Consider the following 17442-nt stretch of genomic DNA (forward strand, 5'->3'; position numbering starts at 1 on the left):
AATGTATCACAATCTAGTTCTCAATATGATTTTTTAGGAAACTTGATAAGCTCATTTCAAAATTCATATGACGAATAAATGGCCAAGTGTAGCCAGAATAATTTCAAAGAAAGGTATGGTGGTATTGGAATTAATATACCAGATAATAAGACTGTGTATGAAGTGTGGTAATAAAACAGTGGAGCACTGGGGCAAGGACAGAAAAATAGAAAAATGGACCAGAAGAGAAGCCCTAAGATTTGGGCATAAAAACTTGGAAGATGGCAAAGATGGTATGAAAGATAAGCAGGTAGAGATGAGTTATGCAAATACAAGATGAATTAATCAGGGAAATGGAAATTAAAATAGCAACAATATATCACTTTATGCTCATCAAATTGTCAAAAATTAAAACATCTGATGAGACCAGGTCATGATAAAGATGAAGAGAAATGGGAACTCCTACTGATGGCAGGGGAATACGTTGGTGCAACTACCTTGAAAAGACAGCAATTTGTCAATATCTAGGAAATGTTAAGATATGCATTGTATATGACCCAACAATTTCATCTTTAGGGATATATCCTGGAGAAGCCGTACAAGATGAAATTGGCATAGGAATGCTCATAACAGTCACTTATAATAATGAAAATAAAAACTTGATCAGGAGCTATTTGTATCTCAAAAACTCAATGCTGAATCAAAAAAGCCCAAAGTGCACGATAATATATACTATTATTTATGTAAAATTCACAAACACCCCAAATAATTGCATGTATTGTTTATGGATACATAGATATAAGGTAAATGCATTTTAAAAATAGCCAGAAAGGATGTACAATAACTGCAGGATTGTGGCTACCACTAAAGAGGGAGGTAGAAAATTTGGTTGCTGAGGGGTGTAAATTGCCATATCTCCATGTCTGTGGTGTTCACAAATCTGTGATTTGTTAAAAAAAAATCACATGTAACAGATAAGGTAAAATATTTATAAGATTTGGATGTTGGTAATGGGTCTTTGTTATGTTTATGTAATTTTCAAGGGTTTATGACATATTTTATGCAACAAATAAAAGATCATAAATGGATGAGTTAATCGTAGCTGGTTTTAAGTGAAGACGTAGGCTAATTCAAGGCAGGAAGTAGCAAACAAAAGAAAATAAGAATCTTTGGCACTGAGTTTGTGGCTTCAACTTCATTTGAAAAAGTTGATCGCTATCTCAGATTTGGAAACTCCTTTGGATTGTTCTTGGTTTTTCCCAGGAGAAAGTCCAAGGACCTTTTGGGTGCTTCCAAGTATGTTTGCATTTTCAAGGCTCAGGTCTGGCAAATGAATAAAGACTAGAGGAATGTGAGGACAGTGGAAAGAGATGCAGAATTTGGCTGAGTTGGAAGCAAGATTCAGTTTTGATTTGTAATTAGTGGGAAAATAAAACCAGAGAAGCTGTTGAAAGATGACTACAAGCATTCATGCCGGAAAATAAAGCTATGTATAAGAGTGTCCTAAGATCAATGTTTTAGCATGTGTCTGCATGTTTTATTTCCAGAGAGGTTTAAAGTGCTGTTTTTTTTCCTTTTCTTTTAAAAAACATGTTCTAATAAGGTTTGCTGGAACAAAGAAAAGAAGTTGTCTTAAGTTGCATTTTTCATGTAATACATGTTTTATATACATATAAAAACCCTCCAAAAGTCATTGCTCAGGAAATAATTTATTAAGTCAATTTAAACATTGCTACCATTGCAAAAGCATTTGCTGTGAAAAAGGATTGAAAAATGCATCATAAAGTTACATAGTTCAGCAACAGTATCAATATTGATCATGTAAAGTAAAACTGGCAATGTCATTTAAGCTCACCTTGTAATTTTTAATAATTTTATAAGGACCAAACATATTACCTTAAAAATGTACCTGTGGCATTTACAAATTCTTTCAAACACATTTACAAATACAGTAATAAAAATTCCTGAGCTCCTTTTTCTCATACCAGTGTTCACCAACCAACATCCACAAGGTGTTTTGACTGACATCCTCTTGCGTTTCCTTAAAAAACATTTTATTGCATTTGTGAAAATACCTGTGCTTCAAGTCAATTTATAAGCATACATTTTAATGTGAATCTGATCATAGCAAGAGAAAAATGCTTGTTAGCATGAGCAGCAGGAGTTGAGGGGTGGCGTTGGGAGGGTGGAGGATGTTGTAGGTGAAAGAATTCCGGTTTAGACATTGGGACCTCCAAAGTAGAATACATTTGACAATGTCAAAAACGGGTGCAGTTGCACCTGCATGGTTTGGAGGGACTCTCAAAGGTACAGCCAGTACGATTTGCTTTTCCCATATTCTGGCCAGGAAGGTCCCTGCTGGGATCCCTTCAATAATCCTATTATCTTAAATTCCTTCCCAGTCTCATCCTGCTTGCTCACCCCAGCATTTCAGGGTTTCCCTTAAATAGAAGTTGGGAGATATCCCAGCCCCTAGAAACTTGGTGAGATTTAAAACGTATACAACTTGATTAGTAAGTTGCAGGAAGTGTGACAGGGTTAAGGTGTCAGATGGGGTTCTGGCAAGATGTGGCAATATACAATTTCTGTTTTCTTTCAGGAAAGCACATGCAATACTTTTGGAAAATTAGCTACACATTACTTCTTCAGCGCATCATGAATTGTATGAATCCTGCGTCTGGTGACAAATACTTCAAATTTTGCAGTTTAAAAACAGAAGTGGGCCCAAGAATTAAAGACAGATGGCTCTAATGTACACAGGGGAGAGTCAGTATTTTTTTTTTTTTTTTTTTGACTGAAGCCAGGTTTTAGAGCATGACACTCACATAAGAAAGAAATTTCTCAATCTTCTGAAAGACATGGCATTAAAGAATTAAGAGGAGGCAGAGAAGAATTTTTAAAACAGACCCACACACCATTTCATAGTTCTGTAACAAGCATGAACAGTAGTGAAGATTTCTAGGTCTACATCCATTAAAAGTAAAAGGTTATCCATTTACATTTCATCTGATAAATTTTGTCAGAAAAGACGTTAATAATATGGCTGAATAATAGCATTCAAAGGGAATCCATGTTTTTAAAAAATGGTTTGGTGCTTCCTTCATTTCACAATATTTAAATGAGCTCCTCTTATTGGATCTCTATGCTCCTGGTTCCATCTCACCTTATTTATTGCAGCCTCTCATGTGTAAGGGAGGGAAAGTTTGTCTTGTCATCAGATGGAAGGGTGAAGATAAAGAGGAAAAATTGTTTTGGTTCAACTTGTATAAATAATATCCTGGATTACAGATCTATTAGCAGCAAAAAATCTTCAAGAAAATTGTGTTAGCCACACACATGTTATTCTGCTCATCTCCATTTTAAATGGAAAGAAAATAGAGGAGGATTAGGCAAGGAAAATACACATTTATTGTGCCAGGCACCGAGCTGGGTATTTTCAATAATGATATGAATAGAAATATAATGACCATATCATACTGGGGTGTCTAAGATTTTGTTTGGCAAGCATTGTTTTTGGCATGCAGTAAAAAACGAAGATGTTACGATAATGGCAGTCAGCATAATCTCCCCTAGTACTGACAAAGATTTAACTATCCGTGTTGTCCCCTTACAATAAAAGGAGACAAATGAATAAATCCATGCAAAACAGAAAGCACAAAGTGCAATAACCAAAGATTTACAGAATGAAATATGCAAGATAACAAATCAGATGACTATAGTATTCTATAATTCTTCTATAATTCTTTAAGGCTAAAAAGAAAAAAAATAGACATTACAATAACTATATATAGAAATGAGCTTTTAAAATAAAAACAAGATTATTTCTGATAAATGGTTGACTTTTCCCATGCCATATTATATTTCATGGCTAAAATCAAATAATGAAAAGATTTGTTTTTGGAGAGGGGGTTGGGGAAATCAATTTGTAAGCAATATCATTATCATGGCTTTTTGGACAACTACCTTGAGGAGACTTATAGTTAGAAAAAATCTGCAGCTCTGTGGTCTTGTAATGTTTTTTATCTGATGATTTACTATGTATTCTTTCTGAACTTGTCAGCCAGTTTTTATAAAATGTAAAAATGTAAGTATAGTTATTCAGAAACCATAGCATAAACCTGCAAAGTGGTGAATTAGAAAGTATATTTTCTTTTCAAATCAAAACAAAACAAAACAAAACACAACAAAAACAACCCCAGCAACTTATTGTAACAATCACTTCTAATTTCTCACTCAATCTTGAGGAATTTTGCTTGGCATTTTCTGGGAAAAGAGGAAGGGCAGAGGTAGTGATAGCTTTGAAAATATGGACCCATATGCTATTATATAGTTACACTTCAATATGGCTTTACAGAAGACATGATCACCCAGCAGGCTGGTTCTAGATTGCTTTGGTTTCCACGTGAGACGCTTCCATTGTTGAACATGAAAGCACAAAAGCAAGCCTCATGATGCGAGGAACACTCAAGAAGCTATCAGCAGTCACATGAAGCAAAGCCAAGGGGTTGACTTTTAAACAATTCTTGGATTGTACTTGAAACACTTAACACTCTAGAGCAGGTGTACAATGAATGGCATATGATCCTGCTTCTAGACAAAGAATACGAAAAGAATTAGTATATTCACAATTTCAACAGAAATATACGGTTACATATTTTTTCAGTTTTACAGACACAGACACAATCATATTCAAACTACATATGGATACATTGCAAGTCATTAAATATTGATTTTCATTTGTATTACATGACAAGTTTCACACCATGACGATTATATATTTCAATGTGGCATATACTATTTTTGAACCACATAAAGCAATATAATACAAAATAATATAACAGTTACGGTTACTTGAAATTCAGGAATGTCACATGGCAAATACATTAAATATGCCACCGAAAAACAGTCAAAGCATGAGACGTGACGTCTTTTGTTTCTAAACTACAAGCAGCTTTGAAGGAAGGACGTTGGGACATGAAGGGGAGGTAGTTACTTTTAAAAATTCAAAATCAGTTTTTCAGGAATTTTAGAAAATAAATTATTTTTCAGAGGTATCTTTGCCATGTCATTTTTCAATTTTAGATAATACAATAAAAATAATTTTCCTAGGATTTGCAAAGTGTGCACAGAAAAATTCAGACTGTAGTTTATTCAGGTGAAGCATAATTTGACCATAATAACTATTAAAGTTTATTTTTGATATTACTACTTCAGTTGCTAAAGTTTTTGAGTTAATTATTTTTCTTTTTAATCAGCAGCAGGTAAAATGTTAATTAATAAACTAAGATTATCTGAGTCCCTCTATTCATTGACCACGACCATATAAATGGGATAAGTGTTTCTAATTTACGTGTTTTAGTGTTTTCTAAATTGAAATGGAGCAAAAATCAAAGGAATTGATGCAGACAAAATAGCTGCTGGTATATGAGAATGCAAATTATGCATATCTCTTAGTCATAAACTCAGAACACTAAACAGATTGTAGATTCACCATGTCCAATAGAATTGTGTTTAGTGGGCCACTCTTGGCATTTTGTAAAATCCTGAGATGCCCAAACTTCTGGAAACATTTGATTTTCAATTTTTCTATCTTTCTCCTTTCAATGAAATAGATATGATGAGGGTCCCAGACCAAAACTCATCTTTCTGAAAATCAAAGGTCTAGGGAGAGAACGCCTGTTTGATTTTCAGATGATAATTTGCTAACCATAAGTCCAAGTTATAATTATCAATAGAATTTCTGGTTAGATCTGAAGCAATAATTCTGTGCTTTTAAATTTCTCCTTAAGACCTCCAGTACCTAGATATCAACATAATTTGGATTTATTAATGGCCTTTAAATTAACTAAATAATTAAAGAACATGATCTTAAATTTCTAAGCATTCAAATCTCTACATGGGGTGTACTTGTGACCTTCAACTTGGTCTTGGATATCTGTGTGGCTGATTTAACCTTTGGCATAGTCCTTTGTAGGGCCAAATTCATTGTTTATGAATAATTTCATTTCTTGCAGATCCTATGGTTGCTACTAACTTTTAGGAAAAATGATATACCCTGAAGGGAGGGAATAAAAAGCCTACAAGTATGTAAAGCTAGGAAGGAAGAGAAGGAAGGATGTTAAATCAATCCGACTTGGAGGAATGGATCTCTGCTTTTCTCTTATGCAGTGTGACGCACTGTCCCATGTCCACTGCTCAGGCCGAGGGCATGTCAGCAATACTTTCTTGCCCTGGACCTGGGCCTTTGGCCTGAAACTCTGGATTTTACTCAGATTGTGAGAATCAAAACCAGAGTTGCAAGAGATTTAAGAAACCTTTTAGGCCAACCCACTTATTTAACAAGTGAGAAAACTGGTGACCAGAGTTTAAAGGACCTACCGAAGGTCAGAGAGCCTGTTTAGTGGCAGTGATGTGACTTAGTCCTGGACACTGAGTGCTCTGTCACTAGCCTAGCAACAACGCTATTGTGCTTGAGCCAAAAAGGCGGAAAAGGAAATTTGTTCACTGAAGTACACATGAGGCTTTCATCAACGTCAAAGCTATGTTTGTAACGGTGGGGATGCTGATTCAAAATCATTAATATTTTTCTGTCTGTGTACAAAGTTCCAATGTGCATGTATTTTCCTTTCAGGCCTAGGCATGCAATTTAATGACATTCAAAAGTGCATCGATACGTTTTACAATTGAGAGTTTCAAATCACAGTGTAGCAGGCTTATCCCCAAATCATAGCCAGACTCAATTTTTTTAATCAGGCAAAGTAAGTTACACTATTCACACCAGCTCTATGGTAACTCAATTAAACAATACATAAAAATTTGCTGAACATTTGCTGGTTGGTTTTTAGACCATTTTGTTCCCTTTCTGGCTTTTCCTCTTTTCATCTCCTCATTCATTTACAGTAAAAAATCTCTATAAGGTAAAGTTTACTTTCTAATCAATATACTTTTCTTGCAAAATGAACACTTTTTAGAAATAAAACTGAAGGAAGGCACTTGGTAAAATGTGTACAAATCTGTTTCTTTCTTGTCTACTCTAAGGAGATAGGGAAGTTGCTAAAGGCAGAGCCCAGGCTTTCTGCGAGAGACGGGCAGCCAGATTTCCTCCACGCTGCTTCCGGGAACTCAGGAGCCTCTGGTTGCTCAGTAACTCACAGGATTCTCCAATTTGGTTGGGTCAACACAGGACAAGGAGTCAAACTGCCCGGATCTCATACCAAACCAGTTAAAGGGAGACTTCAGCATATGCCTGACTATCAGGATTGGTCTTAGGCACTTAGGAAGATGCAGAGTCTGTGAAATATTATTAGATAAATATCATTAGAGAAATGCAGAATCTTAAATCTGACACAGTTAGAACTAACTTGTACTCCTATTAGGGGGTCTTATGTACATTTGTTAAAACTGATCAGAGAACATTTTGCTGCTTGAGTGGTAAGTTTCTGTAAGTCGCCCATTGACTAGATCCAGTTTCCATGTGCTTTGCATCTTGACTATTTAGGTATTTGTTTATAAAAATACAACTTTTTACAACTCAGAGCATACTGTGCAATGATCGCTCATAATTTATGATGAGAGGAAAAAAATTAATAGCCAGATAGAGACTTGAGGCTGTTGGACTCAGCAAGAAATGAGTATGGCTTAATTCAGTACAAGATCATATTTCTAAAGATTAGTGTCTTATTCAACATGTCTCTTTTCTGTCTCATGCCTTTTCTTTCTACACATATATTTGCATGTAATCTTAGAATATGATTCTATAGCTACATCACTTATAAAATGCATGTGTAATATATTAAGATCAACTGGAATGTATGATTTAAAAAGTGAAGTGTAATGAGCACATCATGGAAGATCACTTTGTAATTCCATGATGAAGAGCAATTTTTTGTCAGCTTAATTAAGATACGAGGCATTGGTTTGAATTATCTTTGAAGGAAAATATTTAGTAAGTCATGAAATCAAGGAGTCAGAGTTTAAAAGGACCTTAGAGGTTATTTGGTCCAACATCTTCAGAGGAAACTGAAGCTCAGAGAAGGGAATTGGTTTCTCTAAGGCAGAACAGTTAGGACTAGAACCCAGTATTTATCCTTCCATTTGAACAGCTGTCTCCTTGATAGAAAATATGTTAGACTGTAAGAAAACTTAATTCAAATAATGCCAATTGACCATAGAATTAAAATCTTGATTTTACTTAGAGCTGCTAATTAGTGTTTTTCAGAGATTTAGTTCGAGTCTTTAGCCATAACATTTTTCACATATGAGAATTATGTGTCAAAAGCAGATTATTTTTAAGTTTTCAAGCTATAGGAATGATTGATATATATCTTAGAGAAGAATGGACTATGGTTTGTCAAGGTTTAGTCTGTATTGGCTTTGAAGATCATTGCTTTTGGTCAATGCCTCTCAAAGTGGACTGTATTCCCTGGCTCTCTTGGAAGTTTTGTGTATTTTTGCAAGTCATTCTCTTATGTGAATTCACGTAAGATTCAGTACTTCATGGATCTTAAACCACTAATATATTTTTTTGCCTTCTCCTTACATACAGTGTTGTTCATTGCAAGTCAGACAGACTTGATCTATACTTTCCAAGAGAGGATTGTTTCTGTGCACTAAAATAACCTTTAGTAGAAATGGCCACCGAGGGAAGTGCTTCTCAAACTTCAATGTGCATGTGAATCATTTGGAAGTCTTAGTAAAATGCAGATTCTGATTCTGTAGGTCTGAGGTGGGGCCTAAGATTCTGCAAACAGGATTTCCAAAGAGCACTCAGGTGATGTTGATGCAGTTGGTCCCCAGACATTTTGGGGATCAAGGATCCAGGGGACTGAATGAGCTTAGACAACTTTTCCACATGCTTCCCTCACTCACAAGATGTGGTTTGTATATTGGGAAAACAGAACTTTATATCTATCCCTTTTGCAATTCTGAAATCACTGGCAATGTCTTCACTTTCAAGCATCAGGGAACTTCTGAGTCCAGCTCCTATCAATATGGGCTTTTTGGGGTGGAAGATTTAACTCACAGAGGTGCACTGAAGTTCTCTGTGTTCAGCTAGTGAATGGGCAATAGAGAATGGGTTTACCATCAGGCAAAATGCAAAATAGAGGGAGACAGTTTGCACACATAGATGGATGACTCCTTTAAAATGAAGATCCAAGCTTTGACCCCTGTCAGGAAGCCTGAACTTGGAACTGACTTGGAAATTCCTACCACCATATCCTGACCTTTGGAGTGGTTCCCATCGCTGTACAAATGACTGGTTTCCTAGAACTTTTATCTCGACAGTACTGATGTAAGTGCCATGTCTGCCAAGATTTTGCAAATGGATCTACTTAAGAGAGATGCTATCTCTTGGTTTGGCTTAACATTTTTTTTTCTGTCCAAGATTTCTCAGAAAAACCAAACCAAACCAAACCAAACCTCTCTCTCCGAAACAGCATATTAGAAATCGCCACTTTCCTTTTTCATAGTAGCTTTAGGAAGATTCACCCATAGATGGGAAGAAGCCCCAGAGTGGCCCAAAGATCATAGGAGAAATAATCTGTGGTCTGTAGAGAGTCCTAAAACCCTAGGTTGGTGGTGGTGGGAGTTGCTGTTGGAGACAAAAAGAATCAGATAAACTACACTACATGGTGTTGGAAACTGAATTTTGTCATCCACTTCGTATTCCTCAGTGGGCTTTGGGTCGCTATGGCATTTTACTCCATAAACAGGGACTGCATATACTACTATGTACTATAAATACTCTTTAAACCTTGTAGCAGAAAATACTGTACCCACTGAATATGTAAACAGCTGTACTGGGAAGATAGAAAATACTCTTTTATTTTACCGAAGCGATAGAAAAATAGTCTTCAAAAATACAAGTTAAGCTTATGGGTTTGTATTAAAGTAGAATTTGTATGTACAGTAAGGCAGTTTTTCCATTAGCATTCTGCTGTGATTATCTTTTAAATTAAAGTTAGTCTTTTGGGATTTTTTTTCACTATTATACTGAAATGAAGCAGGAAAACATCCTAAAAGGGTTCACCACATGAAATTCATTTGCCTCTTGTATAAGAAAATTTTAATTGCCAAAACTATATTCTCTGGAGGCTTTAGAATAAAATAAAATTTGGGAGGAGAAATCCATGTTTAACTTATTTGAACAATTTTAAGAAGAAATCGGAGGCATCATTTTACTTGCACATGGCAATATGTCTGCAAAGTATAGGAACTGATGTAAACAATTTGTCAGGTATTCTGGAATGTGTTCTTCTTTCAAATATGTTATATTTGGGTAATCCTAATAAAATGAAAGAGGAATGTAAAGGTTGAGCAGTTGGCTTTCAAAATCAGTTTTTGTGGCATTTTCCACTTATCTGTCATCTTCCCATGGTAAACAATTTTGACAATTTCATTTCTATCTATCACATCCCAAACCATGAAAGCGTTTTCCAGAGGATATACCTATCAGCACTGTCCCTCAAGACCACTAAGCAATGTGCTTTTATTTCATTGAACACATAATTTTATAACTAATAGCAAAAAAAAAATCTACATATCACAGTTAGGAAACAGAATGATTTTTCTGGAATCAGCTGTTGTAGAAAGAGGCAAGTGGTTGAAAATGGAGCATGAAAAGGAGCTAACTGTGAGATCGAGTAGTGTCAGACTACATTCTCCAGCATTCTCTAGAGATTTCCTTTTATGTACTCTGTAGTGTTACCCGAAGAAAACTCACATTTTAACCAATCATTCCATCAGTTAAGCTATCAATGAAAGGGGTGCATACAACACGCGGGATCCAGGTAATCCAACCCACCCAGCTGGAGCCTGTAGGTGCTTGGTGTCGCCGCGAAGAAGGCCAAGTCTTTCTCAGCTTGATGCTGTGCAAGTGATGGCGGAGCCTCCTTGGCTGATTCTTCAAACAAAGCCTCATTTTCAGCTCGTGGATCTTGCACCAACACCAGGATGTTGTTATCCGTAACTCTGGACACCTTCGCATACTCCTTGCTGGTTTCAGGAGCCCCGGGCTTCTCTGCACGGTCGCTGTTCTCTTTCTGTTTCGGTAGCAAGGACAGTGCTCCATCCTTGTTGACCTTGTGAATCTCCACATAATCCAAGGGTTTAGTGGAGATAAAGGGGGTCTTCTCCTGGGGCAGCAGCCAAGAGTTATCTTGGTCAGTCTTAGGATGGGAGCTTTCCACCTCCCCCTGCTCGGCTGCCTTGTCCTCCTCTCTAGTCTTAATGGTTTTAGAGGATTTTAAAGCATCTTTACCTGCTTTGTCCAACAAAGTGGCTGGTGCACCGGCAGGGCCCAGAGCCAACTTACACACGTCAGCAATGCTGTGGTAAGAGGACCTGGGGTTGTGCTGGCTGGACTGCGGTAATGGCCATGTTGAAGATTTGGATCCACCAGCATGAAAGTAGGGGATTCTGCCTTTCACACTGATGCCCTGGGGGTCCCAGGGCCGGGTAATATTTGTTTCAGGATTCTCTGGCTTCTCAATGACCTCAGGAGCTTGGAACGTGGGGGGATTGGCCCGGGGTTCCTCACACTTTTCAGACAAAAGGGAAGGGCTGTCACAGCTTCCCCGGCCAGAGTCACTGTCAGGATCCAGGTGTGGGGGTTTCACACCTTGCCCTGGGTGTTCTTTTGAATGGGCTGGCATTAGCTGCTGGTCCTCACTGTCATCTACTTCCAAGAACTCCACCAGCAAGTCTTCACAGTCAGAAGTGGCAGGAAAGTCTTGGCATCCCAAGGCACTCAGTAGTTCTTCGGACTTTCCCTTCTGTGAAAATAGACACAGGACAGACGGCAGTTAGCTTCCTGACATCTCACATTGCCACCACATTACCACGAGCAGGTAGGATGTGGTAACAGCCTCACAGAACTTCCCAGCCCTCAAACACCTGTGCGCCAGGCCACAGGGGAATTGTAGAATCACCTTCCAGATACCGTTCATCGAATATTTTTCTTTAAGTCAACTCATGATTTTAACTTAGTCTCTTTTAAGCAAAAATGACCATGAGCTTAATGGGCAAGTATACTACACACATATAATAAACATCAAACTATTAAATAAGAAAGGTCTGTGAAACATCCGAACCCGCAGTGCTCATGCATGCATTTGACACCCTGGGGCTCCTTGGTGGAGCTGAGGTTGTGGCCTCCTGACCTCCTCTGCCACTTTCTTAAGTCTGGCAATAGTAAGGTGATTCTTATCTCTCACTCTTCTCTCTACTTCTTTCCTCTTGCCTTCTCCTCCCTCTTCCTGTCCCACTTTTTCCTTTTCTTCCAATTCATTTCCTCTCCCTCCTCCCCACCCTCCTCCTCTTCCTCCTAATCCAATCTTCTCCCTCTCATCCTCCTCTTCCTCCTCCCTCTCCTTCCTCGTACTCCACTTCTCTTCTCATTTTCTCCTCTTCTCCCCGGGTACTTGGCTTTATCACTTACGACAGGGTACACCGGGACAGCGGCTCCCTGCACCTCAGCCTCTCCATTTTAAAAATGGGGATCATACTACCCACCTGGGGCAGTTATTTTTAGGATTAGGGGTAACATAATTAACAAGACCAAAATATTTCTTTTGACACCAAAAGTAGCTATTTTACCATCAAGTCTCTGTGGCTAGCAGGTTGAATTGCGAGCTAGACAGTAGTTTAGTTAGCGGAGACATTCGTGCTGGTTCTGTGACGTCAATACCAGACCTGGTAGTGGGGTGAGAACACTGGACCAAGAGCCCAAACTCCTGGGCTCCAGTTCCTCTGACATTTGTAAACAAAATGAATGCAGACAAGCCAAATTTTCTGGGATTCACTTCTCATATTCCGGCACTGTCAGACTCACAGCAGCTGGGTCAAGTAGGATTTGCTTTCATGTCCAGGTAATTGCTTTTCTATGTATCAGTGTTAAGCTAAAAGTCAAATTGACATATAACTTGAAAGGATATATTTCAACCTGGACCGAAATTAAAAATGTTCAAGCCCTTCTTTTCATTCAAAGCACTTAAATTTAATTACTTCTTGAATCAGCCTAACTGGGCAAATAGCAGGCCCCACTGTATCAATCCAGCCTCAACTGGGTGCTCAGACTGAGCAATCATTGCAATAGAATATTCTGCTATTATGGCTTTATGTAAAGAACATTCAAGTGGAAGCTTTTACCAATGTATGATAAAGAGGGTGGTGGTAGGTTCCTGGTTTGTATTAATCAAAATATTCACCCTCTTTATAAATTTATTATTTGTACAAAATGTTTATCTCTGTGCTTATGAGTGGACCTGGTAAATCTAGCAAGCATTGCTATGTGCTTTCCCGTTTTCTGGGCTCTCTTTCCTTGCCCTCTGCCATTTAGTGTCTCAAAGCAAGCACCCTCATCCGTCCCACATCTCTCTGTTAACACACACCCTGAGAGGAGAGTCAGCCCAGGAAGGCTGAGTTGATGGGCACCTTGCGTGCGCGTGAGGACCTAATTGTCACAAAGCCAGGGAGTCACACTGTATTCTCTGTCTCTGGCACTTACCTCCAGCAGATGAGTGTCGAATCCTTTTATTTTTGGCCCAGGAACTGGTGGAAAGATGCAAGTCACCATGCTATAAAATAATTTGTGAAATTGTCTAAGTGACTCATTTCTGACTTTGTAATTTTTGAAAGATTGGTATTATTTCTAAATAGCTGCTACATGGACCATGGGAGGTAGGAGTTAGAGTTTTGAGGCTACATAAAACTAGTAATAAATAATGAAGATAATTAGTAATTGTAGTCTTCCATTAAAGTTAGCTCTAATTGAGGAGCCTGATTTTGATGTTAGTGGGTTATTTGGACTAATTGGTTCTCTTGATTTTAGCTCTCTTGTCAGATTTTTACTGTTATATTTTACAACTATGAACCTCTGTTGGATAGAAAGAGCATTGGCCTCAAATGAATCCATTTATCTACTTTTTCTAGCATTGATAAAAGATATTTTATGGGCAAACACACTACAACTAAAGGCTAAAATTAGGTGCTCGGATTATTTGTAGGTTTCCATCATCTTTGTTTTATCTTTTTTGCTGTTATCTCTGACAACCATGATAGGGAGGAGGATTGAGAGACAGTGAAGTACCTATAGCCCTTCAAAGCCACTGCCCAGACAATCATCAAACAGATGACAGTAGAAAGAATGGCCACAAAGATCCACATGGTTGTATCTCTCATGGTGAAGTCTAAAAAACAAACAGCCAGAAAGCTTTGATCACATACAGCATTATTAAAAACAAATAAACCTAATGAATGAAACTTTTGAACCCAAGAGGTTTATTTCCCCATCTATATCTCTTTTGATTTGAACAGCAATGCAAACAAAGTATCAATGACAGGTCTAATTTTTGCCAATATTATTAATATTTTAACATGTTGCATATAGTACATGTTACAAATAGTACATATTTTAGTACGCTACAAATTTCAAAATCCTTTCACATATTCTTTTATTTGAGCCTTAAAGAGGAAATCCAAGGTCACATAGTCAGTTGCAGTAATAATAATAAAAGCTAACATTTATTAAGTTCTTATTAAAAGCCATCAATGGCGTTAAGCTCTTTCCATATGTTGACTCCTTATATAGATAAGAAAACTGAGACTCAAAGAGTGATTTACCCATGACCATATAACTATAGAGCTGCAGTCTGGGGTTTGAACCCAGACCTTCTGCTTCCAGACCCTGTGCTTTTATTTAGTAAGAGCCAGGACTGGACTAGATGCGTGTCCTGATTTGTAGTTCAGTGCTGTTTCCAGTATGCCAAGCCAATGAAAGAATGGAAGCCCTAATGCTTTGGTTAGGCAAGTTGTTGGAAGAGCTAGACTTTGCAGTGTTCTGGGAAAGACCCCTAACTTTGCTGAGCTCTGGTTTCCTCACTTTTAATTCCCAATGGTAATTATATTGTCTCTGAATACCTGAAAGGATTGGGAGGACTGAACTAGGTAAAGACTTTGTAAGCTGAAAAGTATTTTTGAAACGAAAGACGAATCATTCCTCTATGGAACACAAGCCACTGTATTAAAGGCACATTTTTTGGAACTGAGTGCATCTTATATATTATGCCTCGACTAAGAGACATCAGTTCATGCCTTCGAGATGGGATACTGCCTTCTAAATCCTGGGGGAACTAGATGATGACCTTAACTGGACCCTCTAAATGATAGGGATGGGCCAAATGGTGGGGGCAGAATGACTGACTATCGTGCCTCAAGCCCTCTGAAGCATCCCGGGTCCACATCTGTGGCTTTATCCTAGAAACTGCTCCTCATCAGCAGTAATCCAGGGAGCAATTCTTCCCTACAAAATGTCTTTGTATTGGGTAGAGAGATTATAAACCCACCTCTGCTATTCTTCTGGCTAAGGCTCAAAAATTGTTTCTCTATTAGTAGTTAATATATGCAAATTTACCATTTTAAAAATATTTAGGAATATAAGCAAAATGGAGCCAAGACACTCACCACTAGGTATCTGGATGGAGCTCTCTGGGCTCCACTTGCTCCAGTATCCATGGTCTGGCTTGCAGCGAACCTGGACAAGATACTTCTGTCCTGGATATAAGCTGAGAATTTTAAACTGTGTTTGCTGCCCGGCAAAGTGGGTCTAAAAGGAATAAGAAAAGCAGAAGTCATTCCTGACTTTTATTATGAAGAAAAATAATTTCTCCTAAATAATAAACTAGGGAGGAGTTAGCCTGGATGATCACATGGAGAAGATACTCTATTCTCATCATTCCACTCCCTCAGCCCTATTCTTTCCTCCATTTAAAAATTGATCACAAGAAAATTTAACAGGTTTTCTTTCTCTCCCTTTGGAACCCTTTTTCAGAAAGACAAATATTCTGCCCCCCACCCTATACTTTATGGAAAACAACCAGTTAATAAATGTAGATGGGATAATAAAATTAGAAAATTATTTTGTAAACCCTAAGGAAATAACTGATTCAAAGATGATCAATTGGAGTTAAAGCCACTAGATTGAAGAGACCTGGGCATTTGTGTATGTTAAAGTGATAGTGTACAAATTAAATGTGACTTTATAATCAAGGGGTCAGGTTGTCATCTCCCTAGTCTAGGGGGCAGTTTTAGAATCATTTATGATGGGTCAACCAGATGGTTTATTTCTTCTGATAAAATGCAATGTGAAGTACAAGATATCACCTCTGAGGTATTCTTGCTAAAAATTTGCCTACATCTAATCAAGGCATTAGATCTAATGTATAGGAAATGTAGGGGCAGAGAAATTAGCTAAAATGATCCTACAAAGAACTAATTAGACAAATGAAGAAGGTGGGACATTCTATGGGACAAGTGATCCAGTCTCCTGAGTGCATTGAAATGGAAGGGATATGACAACCAGCCATGGTGTGTAGTCTTGGAGTAGATTCTGGTTTGGACAAACTAGCTATTAAAGATGTTTTAGAGCAATTGGGAGGAATTAAACTATGGACTGGCTAGTAGATGGTATTAAGAAATTTTAATAATTTTCCTACATGAGATCCTATCATTTTGGCTATGTTTGGACATGTTCTTTTTAAAAAAGAGGCATGTACTAAATGATTTAAGGGTAGACTATCACAATGCCTACAATTTACTGTATTATTTCTTTATGTTGAAGCACTGTAAGGTGAAGAAAACACAACCACTGGCCATGGACCAGTTACACTGAGAGTCTCCATGCCTCCCCTTCCCCCCAGTGTCATTAGGTACTCTCATGGGTGTCTAGATCTAAGATATATCGAGGGAGGCAGGTGCAATGCAGGGAGAGCCCTGGGGGAGTGGTGGAAATGAGCCCCTACAATTCCAATAGAGGGGAGAGGGGAGAAGCACTTTCCACATCTGAGTGCATCACATCTGCATTGGGAGGCCAACATAGTGGTCCCCAACTTAGGACAAATGAGCTGTTCTCAGTTATGAGTTCATCCTTGCCAAAGACCATGGTTCCTTCAAGAATCTCATGGATGACTCACCTCCCATTCAGCTGCTTTCTCAGGTTTTAATCTGATTTCGTACTGGAGTGTGAGCCAACCAGATCTTACGTCAACCAGGGTGGGTGGAAACCATTTCATCCACAGATACGGTTTTCTGTCTTCTGGCTGTTTTATTTCCAAAGTCAGGTTCACAGGAGGGTCTGGTTCAACTGTAGATACACAGGAAGATCTAGTGGCACTCACTGCTTGTACCCATTATTTGACTTTACCATTTCCTGTCATGAATTGCTTTTATGGAGCAGCTCACTGAACTATAAGGCCCCGGAAGACAAGGGCCATGTCTTCTGCCTCGTAGTATGTGATCAATCACATCTGTGCTCGAAGATGAGGTTTGCATGGTAAGCATAACAAGCAGTTGAGATTTCATTCTTTGCATGTTCTCCCTTTTCCACCAGCCAGGTCACATAGCTACCCCGGTGATGTTTATGATCAGTGCCCAGGTAACACAAATTGGGCTAGGATTTGCAAGTGG

The 17442-nt window shown here is 38.2% G+C and overlaps 1 protein-coding gene across 3 annotated transcripts in view; it reads right to left on the reverse strand.

The window, feature by feature from the left end:
* Nucleotides 1-1697: 1697 nt before the first annotated feature.
* The window catches only part of PRLR (prolactin receptor), a 104945-nt gene continuing 89200 nt past the window's right edge, over nt 1698-17442 (reverse strand). For all 3 annotated transcript variants that reach the window (XM_069492674.1, XM_069492671.1, XM_069492672.1), the window contains 5 exons: nt 16950-17119; nt 15442-15583; nt 14069-14168; nt 13487-13556; nt 1698-11753 (listed from right to left, as the gene is read on the reverse strand). In XM_069492674.1, the coding sequence (XP_069348775.1) occupies nt 10734-11753; nt 13487-13556; nt 14069-14168; nt 15442-15583; nt 16950-17119 (1502 nt within the window). In that variant the 3' untranslated portion in view covers nt 1698-10733. The remainder of the gene's footprint in view (nt 11754-13486; nt 13557-14068; nt 14169-15441; nt 15584-16949; nt 17120-17442) is intronic.

This window comes from Eulemur rufifrons, chromosome 17 (assembly GCF_041146395.1).
Source record: "Eulemur rufifrons isolate Redbay chromosome 17, OSU_ERuf_1, whole genome shotgun sequence".
In the NCBI taxonomy this organism is placed as follows: Eukaryota; Metazoa; Chordata; class Mammalia; order Primates; family Lemuridae; genus Eulemur; species Eulemur rufifrons.